A 25414-nucleotide genomic window follows, 5' to 3' on the forward strand; every position below is an offset into this window, starting at 1 on the left:
TGTAGTCATCTTTACGCACTTAAGTATTTGCTATAGCGAAAAAAGGAGACAGAAAAGGAGGAATATATAAAGAAGAAAAGAGATACGTAGGCTAAGCTATTATAGAGGGATCCCCACGCGACAAAGAACGAAACCGACAATTAGCCGTCGACGAAGAGTTAATAAACAACCTCGCGAAGTATCAACGCGCGTGTACTCGGATAATTTGATACGTTCGTACGAAGACAGATATCGAGGAATCACGGGGGTAAGTAGCCAAGTATTGTGTCATACTAATTAATTTGATTGTTAATAAGACGAATTTAACGATCTCTCATTATTTCCGGCTCGTATAATCTCCATAAAGAACATATTTTATATATTTATGTGAGTTACTCTCCGATAGTTATTTCGTCTATTATTATTACTACAAGAAATAATTCTTCTGCAATAACGTACTATATATGTACTTTATATCTTATTAGTGTAACCTTTAGATTATTACATGTTTCTCGAACCATTCGATAAAGAAGGCAAGAGATAACAAATGAAGACCGTATAATAATCTCTTTTCCGTTCTTTGATATTATTCATAGGAATCGGAAGGTCGATGAACTGTTTCCCTTTAGGAACATCGATTGATCGTCCTAACGTCATACAGACGACGGGACTTATTCACATATAAGTATTTACCGTCACGCTGTCAATAGTATAGTCAAGTGTTAACTCTGTGCGCTTTAACCCCCGGTAGTAAGAGCCGTTTAGATTGCTGATCTAGCATTTACGATTCATAACTTACGAATGTGAACAGAGAAAAACGGAAACGGGGAGTGTGAAAGCTAGGGGATGTGTAAGGAGTAGGATCAGTTTCTGGACCCGGACATAAACCGTTTATTTATATGTTCTATTTAATGTTTGTCTGTGCGTTGCCTCATGGGACTCATTCATTATATCGCCTCGTACGAGGAGCGGTATAGAACGGTCGATCGTTCCATTCCAGCTACGTTGCGCTTTCTTTCGCGAATTATGTATCTTGGATTTTACAACCGTGCACTCGTAAAACATTGAGACCAGAAGAAAATAGTCTGGAGATCCTTAAGTGAAGGACGTTAAAAAGACGATCATTAAATATATCACGGAATATGCAATAAGTAGATAAACGTTAAATGTCGGCATTGAAAATCCAACTCGCATAACGGGAAGAAATTTAAAATCCACGCGAAATTAGCTTCGTGAAAATTGCCACGTGTTTTTTTTCTTTTTTGGTAAGGCGAAGTGCACTTGCTCTTGGCGTATCGTCGATTCAATTTCTACGCGATTGATCAATTCTGCGAGCGGAACGGTGCGAGAGAATAATGCCTCGACGTCATGCCACTCTCGTATAACGAAACAAACGAACGCAATTTCATAGGTGGCCTGCGCTCCGGCCGTCCGTCCGTACGCAGTATTACGCAATGAAATCTAGTTGTCCGATCAATGGATCCGCATCCTCTGACAGACGAGATTCACATACTGTTCGAAGCTGGTCGGCTGATTCGATGTAACCACTCTTGGTCTGCGCCACCGACGGTCTCCTCCTGGCCTAACGACGTCCACTTAACGCTAATAATTATTTTCATTGGGGGCTCCGCGCTTACACGGGGGTCCCTCCATTCTACACATAGCCAACTTCCTGCACGAACGGATATAAAAATAGAGCTCTGTACATCGGGACGTTGCGACCGTTGAGCCAATTCAAATACTTTTTCTCTATAGACCCGTGTTCATATATCAAGAATCATTTATTTTAAGAGGAACATGAGTCAGAAATCGGAAATGACATTTAAACCGGATGATTCATACGGAGTGCTCGGAATATTAATTCCGCAAACAATGTATCCATCAACTTAAACGTTTAAGAGTGTGAATTTTTTGCTTTCGTCTGCATTCATTTTGCGAAGCGTGCAGTTTAGCAGCGTTTTGCTTGCGGTGACGCAACGTTCTCGGATTTCAGCTCGTACATTTTGCCCAGGGGTGGACCACGGTTGGCCGGTCGTAATTCTTCACGAGAACGGGGAAGATGTAGACGGGGGTGATATAACTATACCGGGACGATTTCCGCAAATCTACCGGGCGTTGGACAACGGAGAGAGAGAAGAAAGAGCAGGGGAGAGACGAGAGAGGGACGGTGCGCTCGTAAATTATTTAGGGCCGGGGTCCGAGGTGTCGGAGCTCGACGTCTCGATTGGCCCTCGCTGCCCAATCCGGGAGAAAATTAAATAACAACAAAACGATAAAAGACAATTGTTTCTAAGTTTTATGGCTCTCTCTCCCCGGTTCTCGCATGCCCTGTCCGGTTGAGCTGATTCCGGTTAGGCGTTTTATTACTCGTCGGTGTACTTTGGTATCGCCACTAGCCGCCCCTGATCCACGGGTTACTTTATTTAGGAGGCAAAGGCGACGGCAGCGGCGGCAACGGCAGTGATGCGATTTCATGACACCGCGCATCGCTATTCTCCGCTGTCGTTAACCCCGATTCGCTGGTCGTTTTAAATATACGTATGTGTACACGTAACGCATCTCTCTCTACAGAAGAATTTGTGATCGAGTCAATGCCGCGCGACACGAACGCTCGATTACTGCGACGACGACGTGTCGTCGTTTGCGCGCTACGAAAGCAATTTTCAGGAGGAGTCACAAGTGGCTCTCGTGCGAAAGAAGCAGAATCAGGCGTTCTATAAAGCTCGCCGAGATTTATGCTGATTATCGGCCGGCTTGCGGAATGACCGTGACGAAAGGTACGGGGACGCCTCATTTCTGAAAGTTTGCTGATAAAAAAGACGGGGGAAAGATGAGACGTGCAACGAAGAGCGCTTGATGAAGAGGACGCTGAAATACGGTCGGTACGTACGTACACACGATCGACGTTCCCATTTTGTGCGTCGGGTTCTTCTTCAGGTTCTCTTCTTTCTACTCCTTTTTGGTCCATCTCCGTTCTTCCTGCCCTTATTCCTCCTCTCCGTCGTGCTCCTTGGCGCGAAGTACGCGGCCGAGTCTCTCTATCATCACGGCTGTAGCAATAACAGAGGGCTTACGGTTCCCGCCATATATTGCGGCCACATTTTTATTTTGACACTAATAGCCACGTGGTATCGGCCACGAGCATGACTCGAGTCCGTCCGATCGTGCTAATCCCGCCCCGATATTGCCCGTATAAATCCCCGAGTATCGCGGACGGCGAAGAGAGAAGGGGAGAACGACATCGAGAGAGAGAGAGAGAGAGAGAGAGAGAACAAGAAAACGAGAAGGTGTATAGGGGTGAGAAGAAGGGGGTGTGAGTCGGCGAGATCGTGGATCCAATATGAAGTGGCGCCTAATGCTTTCCTGATTTATCGATCCAAGGCGCGCGACCAGCTCTCTTGCCAACGAAAGACTCGTATCGCTAGATACATTGCGAGGAAAAAGATTGCGCTCCACAAATCAACCCCGCTGCGCTGCGCCGCGTCTTTGTCTCTTGAGTCTCGAATTATCTTCGTGCTCGCGATCAATCGCGAGTCCGACTGAATATCCGTAGCTCCTTTGTCCTCGCGATTCGTTTTCACGCTCGGTAGACCTGCAACGTTATTCTCGAATGCGAAAGGGCACCGCTAATTGCTAATTACTTCAATTCATTTTGCTGATAGCTGCAAAAAATTAATGGATTTCATTTTCTTTTTTTTCCAGGTATGTAACGGATTGGATTCATTTCTCTACTGCATGTGGGAGCGACGTTTCGAGAGCGAGGAGGGTGAATGAAAAACGTGAGGATTATGATACCGCTATAAATTATATAGAACTCATCGTTTTTTTTTAATCGTTACTCTACGTTATTGGATAAGATATACATTGCTTGGTATACATTGGTTTTGTACGTCAGTTATCTCTTACTGCGGCAACGTATATTTTCCATTCCGAGGGAAAGGTGGACAAAGAGCGAGTTATCACATTGTCGGAGCTAGAGGCAACCTTGTCGTAAAACGCGTCCGTCCCTCTATACGTGCAATCATCTAAATTATTCCATAAGACTGGCGTAGCTACTGAACGGCGTGCGTATAAAGGAATCCGGCTATATGGGCAAACCGGAAGCGAGCGACCAGAACCGCGAGCTCGACAGTAACGTAAGAGAGATAGAGAGAAATAGAATAGGATGCAGGCAGGGGGGGAAGAAGAGTACGCGTTTACTGCTTCATAACTTGGCCATGGAGCATGGACAATCGGTCGTTATGATTTCGGATGCTATTTTGAATGCTCTACTCGCTCACCGTGGGTGGCCCGGCCAAGCGCGCAGAACAGTACCAGAAATATGCTACCTCGTAAAAGCAGGAGACCCTTTATCCTAACACGTTGCTACTAACCGCCGCGCGTTTGTTAAATCTCTATCAGATGTTTACTCGTATACCGTCGACAACCGCTTCCCCTCGGATTCTATCGAGGATGCTTGCGTCGCGAAATCATCGCGAGAATCGTCAAAATATCAACTATCTTCGCCTTCTCCTTTCAAAAGTTATAAGAATATTACTTCAATATTTCGAATTGACCTTTCAGTTAAAAAAATTAAAGAAAGTCGAAAGATCGAGGTACGTCGATCGATTTCCTAAAGAGTGTCAGAGTTTTTGTAGCGAGCGTTCACACAGACTTCCAAACCGAATTCATTTTGGCAACGCGGAATATAACTCAAGGCGAACGTGCAATACATCGATCTTCCTTTCACATTCTCTTTTTTTCTTCTGTTTTTTTCCGATATTTTCTTCTCTCGTTTATGCATAAATATCGCGTCCCGCACTCAGAAATATGCTGGAAGACGAGGAACGCTTTTAATTTCGCCCGCTCTTGCCGCGTTAAGAAGCGGGTCGGTACGTCGTAATATCGAGGTTTTAACACGACTGTCAATATCGCGAAATAACGCCCGCAGTAAACGACATTAAAATCGTTTCGCCTCGGGCCACGATCTTTAGATCCGCGCGCGTACACATGACGCCGGTAAATCACTAGTTAACGTTTCCCCATAATGCCACGGCGAGAGCCGGAGACACGCCTCGCCCATAAAAGACGACCCACGATACTCTGTACTTCGCGAGAGGTACTGGCCACCAAGGGTACCACATTCGCGACACTTTGTCCATGGTTTAATAGCAGTCGGCGCGATCAAAATCACTGTACAATCGGCCGCGGAATCGCAAATCCTTCCACCGAGTCTCAAGTGGGATCAATTTTATCTATTATAGAACTATAGAATCTCTTCGTTATTCGCAATTCTTGAATTCCATTTGATCCCAACTTGCAAAACAGAAACGATTAAAATCGAGAATAATTCAAATCACGTGAAATTACTTTTCGGATGCAATTAATTTAATGCTATTTCCAATGTTGTTATCGTTCAATCCATCGCTGCATTTATGCCGCTGCAATTCGTAACGATCGGTATTTGCAAATATCAAAATCATATATCGGGATTACATACATGTAATGTAAATATCGTTACAACCACGCGTTATTCCGATATGTTCTTGAATTTCGTTCGACGGCGCGCAAAGTGACGCGTGAAAATATCCGCGTACATTAATAATAATTTGTGTACTTTGCGAATTGCATTTGAATAACTTATGGCCTGCTTGATAATTCAATGCCGCAAGAGACACGTCTCGCGTTAAATTCAACGCAAAATATAATTTGTCGAACAAAACGTGTTGCACGCCCTGCTATTTCGTCGTATTTAACAACAACCGCGTTTAATCGAACGGTTTATTTTATTACGAGTAATTATCGCCCTTATTTGTAGTGCGTGTTAATATTGTGGAACATATTAAACCGCATGTAATTCGCACACATGATTAATATCTAGGCGTATCGCGGGACTTGGTTGCGTTTTCTCAAATTCTTTTATTCTCGTGAGACCGCGATCTCTTTCTTTTTCCGCCTTTAATAATGTCGTTGCGCGAAATCGCCCGCTCGAGACATCGCGGTTGTGTCTCTTCTCGACTTCTCGAAGAGATAACTGCGATGTACTTCGAGAGGGATGAGCAGCGCGGGTTTGAGGAAATAATATTAACATAAGCTTTATCTAAATGTTAATACGCGGGCCGTCGTATCGACTTACCTACAAATATCACGTACAGAGAATTCCCAAAGTATTTGGGACGTAACCTTTCAATGGGGATACGCGGATCGTTTCTCTTTACTCGTTCTCGCAAACCCCTGTGTACATCTATCTTCCTTGGTTAAAAGATAGAAGGAAAGAGAGCGAAACGCAGAGAAAAAGAGCCATTGGGGGTGGATAAGCTCTCTCGCCGCGGGCTCGGAAGCGAACGCTTAAAAATGTAATAGCGAGGAGCTCTGAACACGTCCAACGCGAAACCGTCGACGGCGCTGGGCCTCTTTATTTTCTCCATTATTCAAATATAAATGTAAATGTTGATACAAACGGATAGGTAAATGGAAAGAGAGAATTCAATTGTTCGGCGCCGTCCGTCCTGGGGAGGCGGGAAATTAGTTTATAAGGAAGCGGCGCGGCTAAAAATGTAAAGAGAAAGAGATAGAGGGAAAAAGAGAGAAAGAAAGAGAATGAGGGGGGAAGGAGGTGGGGGTGGAAAAAAGAGCAATATAGATAGAGACGCTTGAGTGGAGGAAAATCGGATCGACGTAGCGGAATGAAGGACGAATGCGTCAAAAATATAAGACCGCCGCGCTCGTTGTCTCCATTCGAGTGCGGTAAATTTTTAATTCGTCATTTTGGGAAATTCCCTTCTACGGAGAGAGGAAGAAGAGTCGCTTGACTCTTCTTGTTTCCGGAAAACAACAACTTTCCCGCGTGCGTGCCGGCTCGTTTCGTGGACACGAAAGTTTCTCGGCCGGAGCTTCGGAGAGGGTCGAGTAATATCATCCGATACGTGTGTTCTCGTGTTTCCCCACGTCGGCGCATTGTTCTCGCCCTTCTCGGGCGGTATTGTGACGAAGGGTATGCCTCACGGCATTGGGTCTGGCCCGAGCATGGCAGGGGTTGCAGCCGATGCAGAGTGCATATGCGCTGATAGCCCCGTAATGCCATCTCTAATTCCATGCGCGCGAGCTGATTCGATTTCGGCATTAAGATAAAGCGACTCTCTCTCTTCGGTCTTTCATCCTGTTCCGCCGTACTCGGCACTGCTTCTCTCGCGAATGAACGCTCTTCGAAATGACGCCGGGGAATCGAAATGCGATAGCAATAACTGTAATAACTACGTTACCGCCCTTAAACCCTTCGGGACCCAACGTGCCATTGCGCGATACATACGCTCTGATGAGGAGCTACGATGAACGAAAGCTTTATTAAGAGACGCATGCTTGCATATGAGATAATGTTTTAAACGAAAATGGGATATTTTAACGACATGACAAATTACTTTCTAAAACTTTTAGAATGAATCGTCACTCTGAAGAATGAAATCTCATTATTAAAGATTAAAAATTTTCAAGACTTTTTCAAGACTGATTCAATTTTCACTCTTTACAATGAGATTCCATTCCAAAGAATTTAGAGAATAAGATTTTGAAATATTATAATTATTTATTTTAAATAAAAAGGAGATGGATGGAGAGCTCTTTGATGAAGTCTCGTTGGACGGAACAAGTAACCATGTCTCAATCGTTGACCGATTATCCGATATTATTCCACGCGTTTCTTCCAATGATTTTAATGCTTCTCGAAGCATGCGTGAGCGACGTTAATGTCCAATTCGAGATCGAAACCGACTAAATCGGTACAGCCGAGTGAATCGACGAGACAAGAAACTCGGGCGCTGAATAGGTGGCAGTAAGTTTCAGTCGCTTTATCCGGATGATTCGTCTGTGCGATGGATGACGGCGACGATTATTTGTATAACGAATAACGAGGCTGACGAATCGCCTGGCTAATCTTTCGCGACTGGCCGCTTCGGCGGGGTGCGAAACTCACTCTCGCAAACGATTGCTCTTAAAACGATCGATTTACGCTTGACTTCTTTGGGCGAGAATGCTGTTCATAGCCAAAACGTTGGGTTATAATTGATAAAAAAAAAAGATACCGCTATTTTTATAGATGAGTCTATTTTTAGTAATCTTTAAGTTCCTGTATATTTGTTTCAATTAATCAGATTTTTCCTATCTCTTATAAAACTTGTTTTTGTAAATTTTCTGGTATACCATATATATACAGGGTGTTTCCAAATTAAATGGCAAAACTTCGGGAGCGTGTAGAGGAGTAAAAAACTAAGAAAAAAAGTCCTATAGACATATGCTCCTTTTTGCTTTGTTTCGCAGGAAATCACGAAAAAAGAAAAAAATATATTTAATTTATTATTTTAATTATTTTATTTATAAACTTTTTAATGAAGATTTTGTTCGAAATGTGCACCTCTTGCAGCAATACAAGCATTGCATCTGTCAAACACGGCTCTTGTAGCAGCCAGGCACTGTTCTTGCGATATTCTGTTCGCTGCAGCTACGATACGATTTCTCAAATGTTGCTCTGATTGAATAGGCGAAGAATAAACTTCTTGCTTCAGAGTACCCCATGCATAGAAATCTAATGGCGTTAAGTCGGGCGAACGAGTTGCCCAATGTACTGCTCCTCCACGTCCAATCCATCGTTGTGGGAATTTTCTATCTAACCAGGTTCTAGCGACTCTGCTGTAATGAGCAGGGCATCCATCTAATTGAAACCACATTTCAGTACGTTGTTGTAATGGGATGTTTTCTAAATAGTCAGAAAATTCATTCTCCAAGAAATTTAGAAAACGGTCCCCATTTAATCTTGCAGGTAAAAAAAACATTTTTTTTCGATTTCTCTGAAACGGAGCAAAAACGAGCATATGTCTATAGGACTTTTTTTCTTAGTTTTTTACTCCTCTACACGCTCCCGAAGTTTTGCGATTTAATTTGGAAACACCCTGTATATATATATTGCCTTCTCGAAACATTTTTATAGCTATGTCTATTTTTAGTAATCTTTAAGTTCTTATATATTTCTTTAATTAGTCAGATTCTTGCCTCGTATAAAATTTATTTTTGTAAATTTTCTGTATATGTTGACTGCTCGGTATAATAAATATACTGTTATTGCAAAATCAGTTATAACACAATCAGCAACATCAACAGTGTGCGCAAACATATATGTGCGGGTAAACACGAGCACGATTTTTATGCGCACTCGAATGCACTTGAAACACGTGGCGATCAACGTGACGTTTCCGATCACATAGCCGTCAATTTGATTCGCTGGTGGACAAAATCAGTTATAATTACCGGTAATGTCTTCTCTGAAATTTTATACGCGAGTGAATTTTAATATCGCGATAATTAATTTGAAAATTATTTATAATTTTTTTAAATACGATCGACGTGACACATGAGGACTGTATAATATGTTGACACTTCACATTTACGATCGCTCTTTTCATAATTTGTTAACGTGACGATACACATCGAGATACTTTCCAAGCTGGCGATGACAGTTTAAGGAACATTTACATCTTAACGCATGTTATCTTCTAACGATCGTTATAAGACACCTGCGCGCGTTTAACATCAAAAGCGAGATAAGTAAACAGGATAGTGCCTTTGGCTGTACGTTGGTTAGTTCTGGAATTTGCTTACATGTGTTTACGGTCGATGACAGTAGGCCCGGGACATCCTTAAACGCCGAGAGTCGGGACCACCAGGGATTCTTAGACCTCGCGCGGACATTGTTACGGGCCCTGTGGGTAGCCCCGGGTGTGTCGGCATGGTTGCGACCGCAGAGGTATCGGAGTGTGGTACGGCACGGGTCAACCGCAAACCGACAACCGTCCACGCGTGCGCTCTCTCTCTCGGCTTCTCTCCGACTGGCTGTCACGTGTACTTGTAACACCGCGCGCGCGGCTTCGTTCTGCGTGTGCGCTCGTAAGCGCGCGCGAGCGCGCGTTCCGCCACGACGTCGCCGTAAATCAAATTCTCTCGCGATGGACACGTGCTAATAAGAGAGGAAAACGACAGGAACGCGGCAGCGCAAGATACAGGACCGCTGTTCTCCGGAGACACTTCGTTTCCGCCTCGCCGCGATGTCGAATCAATCACGCGCATCCGCGTCGCTGCTTTTGCCTCGCGGAAAAATAACTGCTCGCGGAGAATCTCGAGGTGAGCGCTGTCTTTTAATCATGAAAGTGTTTTGCGTTATCGTCTTATACATTTGTTTTCGATTAATATAAAATATGTAATGTAAAAATATTATTTATTTATTAGAATCAAATTAACGGCAATTATTGCATTGGAATAATTATATCGTTTTGTTATTGTAAAGGAGAGTTGTTGAATGCGTACCACTTAAGCTATATGTTTTATTTGTTATTTGGTACTGATTTATATACGCAAGTGAACTTGAATTGGAAATGGTAGTTTGATGTTTCGAACACTTATTATATTACATATATTATTTGACTTTTCATTAATAACAAATTAGTTTGTTTTAAATCTTTTTGTAATGTATGCTATAAAAGGTACTATTTAGGCAACAAAAATATAAGATTGATAAAAGAAGTCATTAATTAATACCTAACAAATATAAAACAGTAATGAAAAGACAAGAACGTCGAAGTAAACTGGTTTGAATTTATTTTTGCAGTGACATTTGTATTTATTACTGTCAATTATCTTTATTTTGTAATGGTAAAATTTAGGAAACTGATAGATTTTATAAAAATATTAATTTAATCTTTGTAATAATTGCAAATATGAATGTAAAATATTCTACAATGAATTTTCTTTTATGAAAATATAAAAATTTAAAATAAAATTGTATGATTACGTTATTATTAGCTATATAATCAAAAGTTAATGTCAGATGTACCTGATTTTTTTTAATTGTCACTAACACATAAAGACGTAACCTATTAAATCTTAGTCTATATTACTCATTTCTTATTTATTTCATATATTTGTTACTAAATGTTGCTTATCTTAAGTAATAATATAAAATACTGAGGTACGATTTTTAGACGACCACGCATTAGCCAACTCTCTTCTATTAGTCAGTCGAAAGTTAGCGACACATTCGTAATGGCCATGCACCTTTTATTGGCAATAATTTCTCTCCCGAAGAAATATCTCGCGATCGATCCCAGATATCAAGTCCGAAATTTATCGTCGAAGAATGTTCCCTTTGGAAACGGGTGATTACTAATGCGCTGCGAAGTCGACGAGAGAAGGAAATGCGAGCAGGTGCGGCGCGGTAATTGCAAACGTTTGATATTTAATTACAATTTGCCCGCGCGTGCTAGCAGCGAAGCCTCTCGACGTTCCGTCCGATGGGATCTCCCTTTAGAAACAAAATATAATTCCCCAATTACTTCAGTGGTTCGCGAACGCGACGTCCTTTGAATTATGGGTCTCGACTTAATTATTAACATTATTAATTATCGCGCTTAAATGTGGAAGACCGCTCGAATCGGCGGACAGTTCGCGCACAGACCGCACTGTCGAAGCCGATTAAGCGGCGGCTCGCGAGCAAACTCGGGTCCGTTTACGCAGTGAGAAAAATCCTAAAAGGAGGCGATTTTTCGTTATAAAACGCGTGCCCACTGGTGCGTTTTATTGCGCAATAAAATCAATTGCGTTACGCGATAACGCGCGTATAATTCACTCGGGATATCCGTGCTCTGCGCGCGCGTACTAATAGTCGTCGCTCGATTTCCATGCGGAAGAAGAGGTTTATGCCGACGCGCACCGGCAATTTTCTCTTTTACGCAAATATTGGATCACCGAAGAACATACGGCTACCGATACAACGATAATAGATGCGCGTCTGCTGTTAATTGATGATAATTAAGAACTATCTCATGAACTGAACTATCGCGCGCAACGACTATTCGATTCGAATATGTGCTCCGAGTCGACGATTTTGCGATTTAACGACTTAATAAAGCCGCACGAATAACGGGGCGAGAGGAAAAAGAGGATCAGCCCGGGGGAAAGATCGGGTCTCTTCGACGGTACGAATCTGCCATAAGTCGGCGTGAGTTTATGCATCACGTATACGCACACGTGCTCGCGCAGAGGTATGTCTTTTTTCCTCTTCGCTGACGACTATCCTCTCCTTCCGCTTATTATTTGGATCTGACATTCGGACATTCTTGTAGTGGTCATAAAAGTCAGACTAGAGCAGCGAAGCAGCGTTGGAAGGGGAGGGGGGAAGGGAAGAAGGGACCTAAAAACGAGAATCGGTGCATTGAAAGGTGTATTGGCTACATCGCGTTAGTGTGAGAGCTACAACTGTGCGGGCCCACTTTATTATTTATTCCGTCGTGACTAATAAAAAAGCCTGGAACGCGGATTTATCGTGGATTTATCATGGAAATATTGAAATGAGAGACACTGGGGCCAGGAGTCTCATCATGAGAGCGAGAGAGAAAGAGAGACCGCAGCCACCTTTCCCTTTCACCCTACGTCAACATACACACGAGTCACTCACCCCCGCACAGCCCCACTCACACCCGGTCTGCCGCACGCCCGCCATCCGACAAAAAGCTGACCACCGCAGTCGCTTTACGAGCCGATATATTTTATTCGAGGTAAGCACCGTCCTCTCTGGCACTTACACTTTCACCCCCTGCCTGCCCTACCCGCACCTACCTTCTCTCCGTTCTAAGCCAGTCACGATCCTTCGCATTTGCGAAACGATTTAACAACCAGATGGTTTCAGATCGAAGTTTTGATCCGGATGTAATGTCGTTGATCAGCGAATTGGGATTTCATCGTGGATTATTCGAAAAGTTCGACTGTTCTGGTATAGTCCACGATATCGTAACGATTCGTAACGTGTTTGCATACATCGTCTGAGTTAAAAGGAACGAAATTAAATTTCAACGCATCTTCACAACAACACGTGAAGATTTTGATTGTTATTTTGCCGAAATCGAATCAAAGTTTCTCAACGCGGACGCAACGTTGTTGCTCTCTCCTTCGGGGATAATCCGCGGCCCAAATTGGCAGGATTACTCTCGCCGAAGACTGGGCCACGTCCTCGAGATTGCCGGGATTACGCAGCTGTAACGCACGTCGCACGAGTGAGGTCTGTCGCGCCCACCACGTGCAAATACAGGTATTATCGGGTATTACGCCGAGTGCGTGTCGTGTGCGTGAAGGAATAACGTGGTAGTCGTAGTCGTAGTCGTCATCGTCGTCTCACGGATCGCGCCGAGTGGATTTGCTGAAATCGTTCTGGGGAAGAAAGAACCGTCGCTCGCGTCGATATTAAAGGAGAGATAATTCGATCTACGAGAAGTAATTCGAGGAATAAAAGTAATTTACTCGGAGTAAAATTCGCGCCCTATATTTCGGGGATGACGAGATCCGTAACCTGTAGAAGTATAGATCATATTTTTAGGACCGCCTTTTGTTCTTCATTCTCAGGAATGATCATCGCGTGTCCTCCGAAGAAAAACTGTGTTTCTGTCAGCCAGTAATAGAAATATTTTACACCTTTGCGAGGGTCCCCGAAATTGAAATCGGTTTACCTCTGCGTGCAGGCTCTCGGAGATAGATATATAGTCGCGTTCGTCTCTATTAATGCCGACGTCGACATCGATGGTGATCTCACGCCGCGCTCGTGGTTTCCCACAATTTTTTTATATACATCACATATGTACATTAATCAAAATCTATATACTGAGTGAACGTAATATGCGTATATTTCGAGTCTAAATGTAAAATGTCCAGCTAAAAAAAATTATAAAACAACCGAGATAAAAGTTATTGCGATGTCTCACGCGATGATATAACGAGTATTTTCAAATCACTTTTGGTACTATTCGCAATCTATTTTTTAATAAAATGATTTTTTATTTGACACGAAACAAAAAATATAGGTATTATCTCTTTAATTCGCGCCACGCGTCTCTTTACCGAAAATATAACCGACGAAGCATCCGCGAGATCTTAAAACGCAAATAAGTAGGCCATGTCGAAATCGTAATGTTCCCCAACACGGCATGACATAAAAATTAAAATTAGAACCCGAGAGACGGAGAGAGAGAGGAGAAGACGCTCGTGCACCCCAGCGAATATTATGCAAAGCTACGAGCAATAAAAATAACATATTGCGACCGAGAGAGGTATAAGTTTTAATCCAATATTACTAAGATAAGTCTCGAACCCCCGCCCGGGAGAGAAAAAGATTTCTTTTGTGTAACGCACCCCAGCGTTACATTGTGGTTATTAGAAAGTGCTCCTTCTCTCTCTCTTTATCCGGCATAACGCCGAGGGGAGAGCTTCCTTCGTTATTCCTCTTCTGTGTAACGGCACAAGGATGCATAAAATCATCCGCGAACCATACATATCATATGCCTTTTTATTTCCGCACTTGTCTTTCTATCTTACTGAGAAATTCTTGGATTTGAATGCTATTACGCTAACTCGCATGGTAATTGGCGAGCGTGGAGGATTGATAGCGGTATATTTCATTACGTTATCTGATCATGATCGCGACGTGCAACGGGTCTTCATTAATATTGTTCTGCTGTGTCTATAATCAATTAATTTTTTCCCAATTAAACGATAAATCATTATTAAATCGAAATTAAAAATTATAAACGCGATATAATATTACATGCAATTTTGATATCGTATGATGTACAATATGTAAGAACATACGAGGAGTATATCTACCTTGAAGTATTCACGTATTCCCTTTCGTCTTTTTCCTGCTCAATGCACAAAATCGGACAAATCCAATGACTAACGGTATCGCGCGGGAGAAGCGAGCGAAAAGGGAAGAAATATCAGCGGAAACGGATAGGCACGTAGAATCGAAGGGCGAGTATTACGCGCGTCAGTCGTAAAAATTTATAATTTGGAAAATATCACGCGGTAACGGCGACGGCGCTGGTGGCTGCCGATTTTCGTCCGGTGTAGCGACCGGGTTTATAAAGCGGCAAATCGAAGGACCAGACCGTGGGAGGCGAAGGGGTGAGAAGGGGGGACGACGGCGACGACGATAACGGCGAAAGACTTTTGACGAAAATTGAAGTCGTTGTTATGACGGGAATTGCACGCGACGAGGCTTTACGAGGGGACGCATAAGAGAAAGAGAGTGTGATAGAAAGAGAGGACTCGGGGAAACGACAAGAATGGAGAACGAGGGTAGGGACACACGGAAGAGAACCAGAGAGCGCGCGAAACACGATAATTCGGAAACAGAATGGTCGCTTGTATCATAATATCGACAGTGGTTCTCAAAATTATGATCATTCTCAGGAAATTGAGATATTTCTCTCAAAGTTAGCACAAACGGATAGTTAAAAGTTGCAAAAGTGACTCATACGAAGTGAACACATTTTTTTGTGCAGAATCGTTACATTTTTTCACGCGAATTTTAATGTTTTACAGTGATGGCACGCAGAAAAATGTAAGGTAGTAAGACGTAAGCACTAAGCGAATCAGCTAATTACAGTAAAGATCGTAGACAATGACGTAAGTAGATGAAAATGTTGATTTGCTTACTATTTACGTTGTTTTTTTTTCATACCGTAGCTCTTATTCTTTTGAACATTAGCATTACCGAGAATTTATATCTATTGTCATTTTTATAAAAGCTACCAGTCATAAAAGCCAATTATGTAGTTGGGTTCCTCTAATAATACGCCGTTGACAACCGACACAGTTACCAGCAGAATGTAAACGCTCTTAATGTCTGATGACTGTATCGTTTCAAACCAGATGTAAGGTCACACGAAACCTGACTCCGCAATATAGATCAAATACGGGGAACAGTACGGAAAAACCGGGGTGGAACTCTATGAGCCATGACTGAATCGGTGCTTTTGTGACGTGTAAGGTCACGTGGCAAAGCGTAAAAGAGCAAGCAGCTCTCATCGAACCTACATTCGAAACTCCTTGTCTCACTGATTCTACTTTGACTATAGTCGCATATTCGAAGAGATATTCGACTCGTAAAGACTAACAAAGATCTCGTAAAAGACTGCGAGCTCTCTCGAGTCTTCGAGTAGTCTACTCGGGTTATTTTCCCATAACCCAATGCGGATGGCCCTTGTTTTCGGGACGCCTCGGAGTATTTGGACAGCGCAAGACGGTAGCGGCAGGATGCGATAAGACAACGGCGCCGTAATTCAAAGATAGTGTCGTGTTTGACTTCGGTATAGTGGGTCCTTTGTAGCTTTGTAGCCAGTCTCGCGAGAGACAAGGCGCGATATTTGCGCTTCAGCCGTGGCTGGAAACAGGAAACCGACAGCGGGGACACATAAAACCAGTGTGGTTTCGAAATGCCGGTTTCGCGTGCCGGTATTCAAAAATCCATAAAGAAGGAGAGAGAGATTGACTTTCCTACATATTTAAACATTTCTTTAAAAAAAAAGTCTGGACGTCTCAGGTATCGTAAAAAAATCACAAAAGGAACTTATGAAAGTGAAAATCATAACGCTCAACATTTTACAAATAAGTTTATACCGGAAAAAAATATAATTAGAGTAGAAATGTTGATTTCATTCTCGCAGTTTCGCGCACAGGAAGATATTTGTTGTTCTCCAAATATTCTATATACGCGGACATTAGACGTATATGAGAGATGGTGCAACCGCCGCTGTTGCAGCAACATCAGAGAGCATTTAATCCGGAATACCGAATGCGAGAGCATACCGCCAGCCCCGAGCGATAGATTTGGGCAATGCGCGAGAACGGGGTTGCAACCCTCGTCGGTCCGAAGTGCACCCTATCCCTCGGCGGGCCATTAATAATATACCCATATTGGACACAATTCACCTTGAAATTAACCGGCAGCCGATTGGTAAGCCTGGCCAAATTGACTTCGAAATTGACAATTTACGATCGCTGCCCGCGCGTTTACTCGCCTGCCCGTTCATTCGTTCGTTCTCTCGTCTCGTTCTACTCATCTGAACTCTTTTCTGGCGAGCGTCAGGCAGCCATGACGTTGAATTCATCAGAATGCCATCGCATTCGCGATCGAGACTCGTTACGCCAAGAGATACGCTTGTTAAATTATAAAAATCATAATGCTATTAATAGTTACTGCGATAAATGAGTTTATACATATAATATATACACATAATGTTCTTGCGATAAATGTTATATTCAATTACAATGTATTATGCGATTTTTCAAATATTTCATATCTTATCATATCTAGGAATCGGATTCTTAAGACATTTTGTTAAAATGCAAATGTTTCTTTCACGTCTGGAAGAGACGTCTCTTATCTTGATTTGTTAGTAAATGACACCAACTTCCCGTTATGTTGACAAGACATCGACAGGAAGGCATCATAAGGAATTCTACAATGTGTACCGATTTAATGTGGCATAGATAGGGTCAGGATGGCACACACGCGATATTCGCATGACAGACCACGCACCTAGTCTACATCTTCTCCTCTCCTTCTGCTCGACACGCTCTTGCCATCGTCATTTCCATCCATCTCTCCCTGAACGTGAAACATGAATGGCAAATATTTGTGTTACAATGTAATCATCGTTCTGCCAATAACGAGCGAGCTTAGTGACGGAAAAAAAACAAAATAGCGGAACTCGGTAACGTCAATGGTAACGCGATTCGAGAAAACTAATTAACGTCGCGTTCAACGCCATCCAATTTGTCGTGTGCCAAATGAATTTGCGAATGGAGAACGCAGGCTGTTTTCTAATAGCATATGCGTTGCCTTATTTCCTACTGCAGCGAATGTACGCGAAAATTAATAACCGTAATTGTGCTTGGGAGAAACGATATTCATATCCGTTCCATTTGTTTCCGTATGTGAAGGAAGTTTTGGACGACACACAATGGAGGGACCTCTCGCGCATCGATTTTAATGGGGAATTATGGTTGGTTTATCGTCAGAGTTTATCGTAATGGGCGCAGGAACTGTCAGGTGCGGTAGGAATCGCGAGAAAACGCTCACGTTAAATTACATCGAGGTCGATTGCGCGCGGAGCGGTGCCGCGCTTTCCACGGAAGCGGCTGCCGCATAATTAAGACAATTAAGGTACCCGCGCTATAAATCACACCGCGCTCATCTACTTAAGGCTAATATCAGATCGGCAATCTAAGCGAGTACCACTTCCACGTACAGTTAAATACATGCTCGATCTATCTCGTTCCACCGTATTCGTTATAAGCTCGATCGCTTCATTTTTTTTCCGCTCGATTTCGCAGATTCCGTTCGTTTGTTCGTTCGAATCCGCCGCTCAGAGTTAGCGCGTATTAAAACACGGGCAATTCCACCTGCGTCTTACACCTGATGTCGATCCGACGCCGGACACCTTTGCAGCGAATTCGAATCATGAATTCGACTCGATCGATTCGATTCGATCGGCTCGCTGCGTTTTGTTGCGCCGTGTTTTTTGCCCGCGTTGCAACACACGGGTTACGCCGAATACGGACGAGCGGAATGGTTGGAAGAACCAAAGACTTTTCGAAGTCGATAGATCGTTAAACGCCCCATCGCTTACGAAAGCCATGTAATTCCCCGCGAGTCGCGCCGCGCGATGAGTCTCTTTCTCTCTTTCTCCCGGTTTTTTTCTTCCCTCGCCCCCCCATTTACTTCTGCGCGTTTCGTGTTGCCTTTTCTTTCTCCACGCATTTCTCCGATCCTTTCTTCCTTTCCTTGCCGATTCCACTGTCGATCTGTCTATCCTTTTCTCGCGGAGCGATCTGGTTCTCCACCGAAGGTGCAACGATCATTAGGGCGGGGAACGATCGAGATCGGGGGGCATAGCACCTGGCTCGATCATCGGCAACTCTTAATGCCCACACGCAATTTCGAATGAGAACCCGGCCAAATACAATACAGAAGTGTGCGCTGCCGAATCTAATCGATCGATCGTACCGCGCCGCGAATAACGTACAAAACGATCGTTTGAGCGATAATTTCCAGCCGTCTAACCGTTTCGATCGCTCGAAGACTATACTCGACGCGACTCGCTTGTGAATTAAGTGCGGCGGATGTCTGTGTTATTCCGGCTGTGTAAATCACGCGACAAGAGACGGACGGGCTCGAGAAGTCGTGAAGTTTCCGATCTTCGATCGTTCATTACGATTATGCCGCTCTAATTGCGGCCTACTCGTGTGTACATAATTTGCACGAGACGTACGCTGGCACTCGTAAATTCTTCCACGATCGCTTTCGCGGAGACATTTCTGGAGGACAACGTTCTGAGGAGGAGAGCAACCTATATAATTATCTGGAACCTTCTGGCAACGGCATTGAAACCACTTTTTTAATAATTACGATCTGAGAATATCAAGGATAAGCTGCCTGAGTAAGCTGATTGCGCGCTTTATCGAAAAGAAACTTTTCAAAAATTCCTGTTTTTACGTTACTTATATACGTTTCAATTTCTTTCACGTTCTGATTATTTCATAGTAAAAGTTAATTTTCCCTGCCGTAATCAATATGGCGTAAGTTGCCAGCTGAGTTCGCCCCGAAAGACGGATCAGTTTCCACGATATAAAATTGAACGAACGGTAGCACGGCCGTTGTTGCCGCAACGCGCGTTTATTAGCGATCTCTTGATTCCTTGGCCAACGGTCTGATCCACGCCCATGGATCAATCGTTGACCCGCCATTGTTTCGCTGCATAATGCAGGAGATATTGCGTAAATATCTGACTCGTCGGCAAGAGAAAACTTGTGGAGAAACAAATGTTGTATATTACATGCGGAAGATTATGTTCAATGCCCCGTACCTTTCAATCTTTAACAGATACTTATAAAATATAAATTTTTTTTTGCGAATGCAGCGTAGTTGGATAAATATATCGTTTCAACTCACTTATAGATTTCCGATCGTTAAGAAAAAGGTTTCTAAACCGGCACTGCTTGCGCCGGCCGGCGCCTCGTCTTATTTCGCTGATCGCGCGGCACGCAACAAATGCGCATTATGCGAGATCTAAGCGCTCAGAAAGTGCGCTCGTGTTTTCGGTGTAACCTGAAGCTAAGCGGTTTAAGAGATCACCGCCGTATAAACCGGCCGTCTGAGAATCGTCTAGGGATCCCGCGTGCGTGAGAGGCAGCAGTGAAAAAGGGATGGGGCGAGAGACAAGTAGCAAGGCGAAAAAGAATGTCGTAGAGAGTGAGAAAGAGAGGGCGGAAGAAGTGGGAGGAGGACGGCCGAAAACGAAGAGAAGAGAGTGAGATACTGAGGAGGAGATGAGGAAGATTCTGGGCAACGAAGAGGCAAAGTGAGAGGGCAAGGCAGAAAGACGGGATGAAAAATTAGATTTACAAATCTGTCTTGACTACTATGAGATTGCTCGCTTACCGGTTAGCGGTGCTCAGCCTTCGTCTCGTTATTCCCTAACGATCCTACTCCGTGAATAATGTACTGTTGTGTGAAGGATGCATGTGGTATATAATTAAGAAAACGATCCTGAGTCTCTAAAAAATGCATCTCGATCATCTTCGATGTGTCATTCTATTGAACGCGATCAATTAATCGAAATTTAATTTATCATATATATGGAGATGCATCGTGATTGGAAAGGTTGAGAACATTCGCGGTGTTATATCGAGAGTAAAGAAAGGTAACAAGTCCCGGATATTCCCTCGCTAAAGCAAAATGCATCTCTGTGTATATGTGCATATATATATATATATATACGTGTATTTCGTGCGTAACGTCGTAGTGTTGATGTGAATGCATGCGTCGTGCGTGTGTATGCGTGAGCGCCTCTCTGGCGCCTACCGCCTATGAAAAATGAACCTCCCTCCTCTGGGCGCACCAGTATCATCGTCACTATCGTACAGATTGTTTCAACGGAGATCTTCCTCGTCTGCTTCGCCGCCGACAAAGCTCGAAAGGTGCCAGTGACGCTCATCAAAAGAAAACGCCGGCCACTCGAAACGGAACTCGATCCTATAATAAAGCACGAATCTCTGGAGAGTAGATCGCGGAATCTTCCATAAGATTTATTTTTAGATAGTCTTGTGAATGCAATGAAAATCTTTCATAATTTATTGCATAATTATTTATTGCATAATTAATTACGCAAGTATTTTACCATGTAAGTCTTAAAAGTAGAACTCACGTAATTTCATTCGCCCATTTAATGTTTATATTCAATCATTCGTGCATAATTTTATCGTATGTTACGTGAAGATATGTTAATTTAAAGATAATGCGCAAAACTTTGCAAATTTGTTTGTCAGTCGATAACATGTTTGGAGTGAAAGTCATATTATTTTCACGGATTTTTTGTTTTCCCTTAGTCATGTAAGAGTCCGCTCTCGAAACGTTCACAAACGATCTACGTAGATTAGCCAACAAGATTTTCAAATTGGTTCCTCGGCTAGTGAGCCGGGTGTTCGTTTAATGGTGTTCGCGCGGCAACGCGGTTTCTTCTGGGATGCCTTTCCTCTTGAGTATAATCTTAAAATCAGAACTCGAGATCCACTCGAGGTATTGCAAATAAGACTTATTCACAGAGGAAAGATCAGCAGGCGGTCGTTAAAGCAATCGTTTCTACATACGTGTCGTGCCACGCAGCAGTTTCCAGTTTCGCAGCTCACAACTCGATTCATAATCATTGATAATTCGCAGTTGCGATATTCTCATTTCTCGCGATACCTAATCGGCCAAGACGATCTCGATCGTACTAATGAATCGGGAGACTTACTTCCGTGCTTCGCGCGCGAGGGCTGATATTTCCTCCTTAATCTTTTCAACAGATAATCGGTCGCGATGAATATCGCGGCCACGACGATCGGGGTAAGACATTACCTCGATGACAGGTGTCTCTAACCACAGTAACTCTCTCTCACTGTACAGCTCCAGGCCAGGAAGACCCCCAAAGCGAGCTTCCGTTGGGCTGAGCCTTGCGGCGAGTCACCTAGCCGCGGCGGCTGGCCATCATCCTCAACACTCCCTGAAGAAGCACAGACTGGACAACGGCGATTATTACGAAAACGGACATCTCGGTGAGTATATACTCAAAATTATTTCATTTATAATAATATGTGCAAAGTTACCTTAAAGTAACATTGAAAGCAATTATATCTTATCGATGAATATTAATAATCAGAGATCTTTAGAATCATCTCTGCTGTATTGCGATCGTTATTGTCAATTTTAATTCGTTTGTGTTTCTTTGAATGATAAAAATATGTAAATCTAAATGTTCTGATTTTTGATCGAGATTTTCGCGGAAGAATTTAGACGTATAAACGCGCGCAGACGGCCGAGCGTGGGGTTATGCCAAATAGAGCACGTACGTGCAAATAGACGTACGTAGCGAGGGCCACGCGCTTGATTACTGCCATCCGTATATACGCTCTGGCATACGGTGACCCTACCGATCAATTAATTAGGGGAATCAAACACACTTGGAGTGAGCAAATTAACTGCGACTGCACCGTCGTGTTGCGGCCTGCGGTGGCGGTCACCGATGCCCGGGATATCGTACGATCCCTTTACGTACGCAATTGATACTCGCGCTGTCTTCACATTCCCCATGCCGGATTCCGATCCAGAAAGTTCCTCTGCCATTCTCAATTTATCTCGTGGCGTTGCACCGCTTTGCGCATCGCATCGTCGTATGTAATCATTCACTAATGATCAGATATTTCATTAATTAGTAATACTTAGTATTATTAATAACATAACGCAATTAACAGTATTATAATCTCGCACGATTTCGTTCATCCTTGCGCGATATTCATCGCTCGCTGTGAACATCCGGAAGATCGATAAACGCGCATACAATATTCATTGGTTTATTTGCGCGGACTCTCTTTGTGCTCTTCGATAGCGCTTTGAAGGGTGTCCGTTGGGACGCGCTTATTTCGCAGATATATTATCATCGGGGGACATACAGAGAGAGAGACAGAGAGAGAGAGGGGGGGGGAGAAAGAGAGAGAGAAAGAGAGAGAAAAATGGGGACATTATTGCCGTCAACGCTGAGAGAAGGAAATCGTTAAATCACGTCATACGGCGGCGGCGTCGATCGACGTTCGGAAATTGTTTAAGCAAATAATCGCGAACACGCCGGCCGATCAATTTTACGGGCAAATACGTTTCACGGTGCAACGTTAATGAATTAATGCCGCGGCGCGTTCGCGCGGGTCCGCGCCTGCAGCCAGCCGCGCTCGTTCTCTCGCGCGCTCGTCGGGGTAAACGTTGAAACGGCCGGCAATTAATTACGGCCGCGCGGTAATTGTATAATTGTTTTACGATTGGAGCCGGTCCCCCTACTCTCGTCTCTCGTCTCTCGTCGCGGCCGTATCCCGGTTGCACTCGATCTGCTCGCTTAAAATATATATATATATAATCGGTGTATTATATAACCGTTCGAGGAACAAATTAAAGAGGTTGAAAACGTATGTAGGAAACGAGACGTGGAGAAAGAGAGTCCAATTTTTTTTTATCAATTTCGCCCGGTGGCGAGGCACTTCCCATAACGCAATTAATAAACTCAACAAGCAAGATCCGATCGCGATAGCAGGCGCGAAACATGCGTTTCGGGAGCGCGACGCACAATGGATTCGGCACGACGCTTGTGTGAGTGCATACGCGTGCGAGAATCATCGCTTGATACGCATCTATGTTGTCTCTATGAAATTAAAAGCGGCAAAAGAAATAAATAGCGAGTGGAAAGAGAGGTTTCCCAAAAGTAGCTGTGCGTTTATATAGCCGCATCATGACGATTATAATCACACATAAGCTTTATTCTTATTTTTAACTCGATCGGATTGTAAGATGACGCAAATCCATAATTTCTAGAAACCGAATCTGTGTAATCGTTGGATGTATCGATCGTGAAGGCGTTAATCAAATTGACCCGGCATAATTTATATTACGTGATCTAATGCATATCGAATTGTTTATTAGCGCGCGAACTAAGTCAATTATCCGGTCGGTTTGGGCGTTTGGGCGAGTGTGACGAGCATTAGCTCAAATATGAGCGAATTTACTGTTAATAAATTTTCGACTTTCCTCAAGCACCCGAATATATAACACGTCACCGATGTCCGCGTGGTCGAGCAATGAACTCGATTCATCGGCGACGCTCGCGCGTTATAACTAATACATTACGTCGACGGGCGTAATCGTTCGGTCGTTTAAACGGATAGAGGCGTCTCGGTGGTGGTAACGTAAATTTTGGGTAGTCGCTCGAAGAGCATGCGACATACATACACGTGCAGAAAAGAGAGAGGAAGAGAGAAAGAGGAGTGGGAAGCGTGTCACCCTCGTTGGGTGGCTGGATGGGTGGTGGTTGGTTGGTCGGTCGGGTGGATGGGTGGGTTCGGCTGAACGGGCCGCGGCTTGAAACGATGGTGTACTGCCAAGCGAATGCTCATAAAAGCATTGATTAACTGTTGGCGGTCGTAGGTCAGCCGGCACACGGCTGGCCCGTGTACCAATAAAACCCGGCTAATAGTGACCCGACATCGCTTCAATATCATGCGTCGACCATCCCGAACGGTCTCGTTGCCGTGTCCGCGACAATTTTCACGCTTAAAAACAATAGCGTAAAAGTCTCTTCAGTTGTCGTGTCAAGATTCGACTTGCTTCTAATCCCAAAAAACGCACGTTTCCCAAAACAATTAATTGAGCGAAATGATATTTCGATTGTACGATTACGGTAAAATAAAAATAATCTATACAGATAATGAATGCTCGTTGACGTTCGAGAACACGTGCATCTACTTCTTCTGTCTTTAATTTGGAGAAGGATACAGTATGTACCAAAAAAAAAATACGACTTTCTTTTAATCACTATTATGTTTGCTGAATGTGACACAGTAACGTCATCTGCTGCATAATCGAAATCGTATCGAATAAATATTTGGTAGGACAAAATATTTGTGTTATAATCAAATTTGCCCCCGTCTACTCACTTTATTTAACTAAACTGACAACTAAAGTGTTAGTTGTGAGAGTCGTATTTTTTTTTGCGCATGTTGTATATTCATATACAGTAAGATATACATATATATATATATATATACATATGTATACACTAGTATCATCACCTTGCTGAAGAGTTAATTTGATTAATTATATTTATTATGAATGTACAATTTGATTAATTATATTTATAATTATTAACTGATTTGTGTGTGTTAACTTACGATTGCGCACCTAAATATCGCGCCTTACTCATATATTTGCCCTTTCCTCATTTATTATTTGTCTAATTTGCGAGTCCTATTATACTTTTAGCTTGAAGAAGTAATCCGATGTGCTCGTAGAATTGCTTTACACATTTCCGGGAGTCACGCATATATAAGATTTTAATTGCTGCTGGCGCGCATGAGTACTTAATGAGCAGTTATGTTTTGTTGATGGTTTGATAGGGAGAATAGATTACTATGAATAGGTATCTCTCTTTTGACGACGGCGTTACTTGTATATTCATAATTAGATGTTATCAATGGTTGGTGGAGAACTTAATAACTGGCGTTA

At 43.2% G+C, this 25414-nt stretch overlaps 1 protein-coding gene across 4 annotated transcripts in view; it reads left to right on the forward strand.

Annotated features, from left to right (window-relative positions):
• dac (dachshund family transcription factor) overlaps nt 1–25414 on the forward strand; it is a 197775-nt gene that overhangs the window by 57042 nt on the left and 115319 nt on the right. For 3 of the 4 annotated variants that reach the window (XM_018444330.1, XM_018444331.1, XM_018444329.1), the window contains exon 2: nt 21779–21927. In XM_018444330.1, coding sequence (XP_018299832.1) covers nt 21779–21927 — 149 coding nt within the window. The remainder of the gene's footprint in view (nt 1–21778; nt 21928–25414) is intronic. The other variant, XM_018444328.1, reaches the window with a different exon arrangement.

This window comes from Mycetomoellerius zeteki, unplaced genomic scaffold, assembly GCF_001594055.1.
Source record: "Mycetomoellerius zeteki isolate Tzet28-1 unplaced genomic scaffold, Tzet1.0 scaffold149, whole genome shotgun sequence".
Taxonomy (NCBI): Eukaryota; Metazoa; Arthropoda; class Insecta; order Hymenoptera; family Formicidae; genus Mycetomoellerius; species Mycetomoellerius zeteki.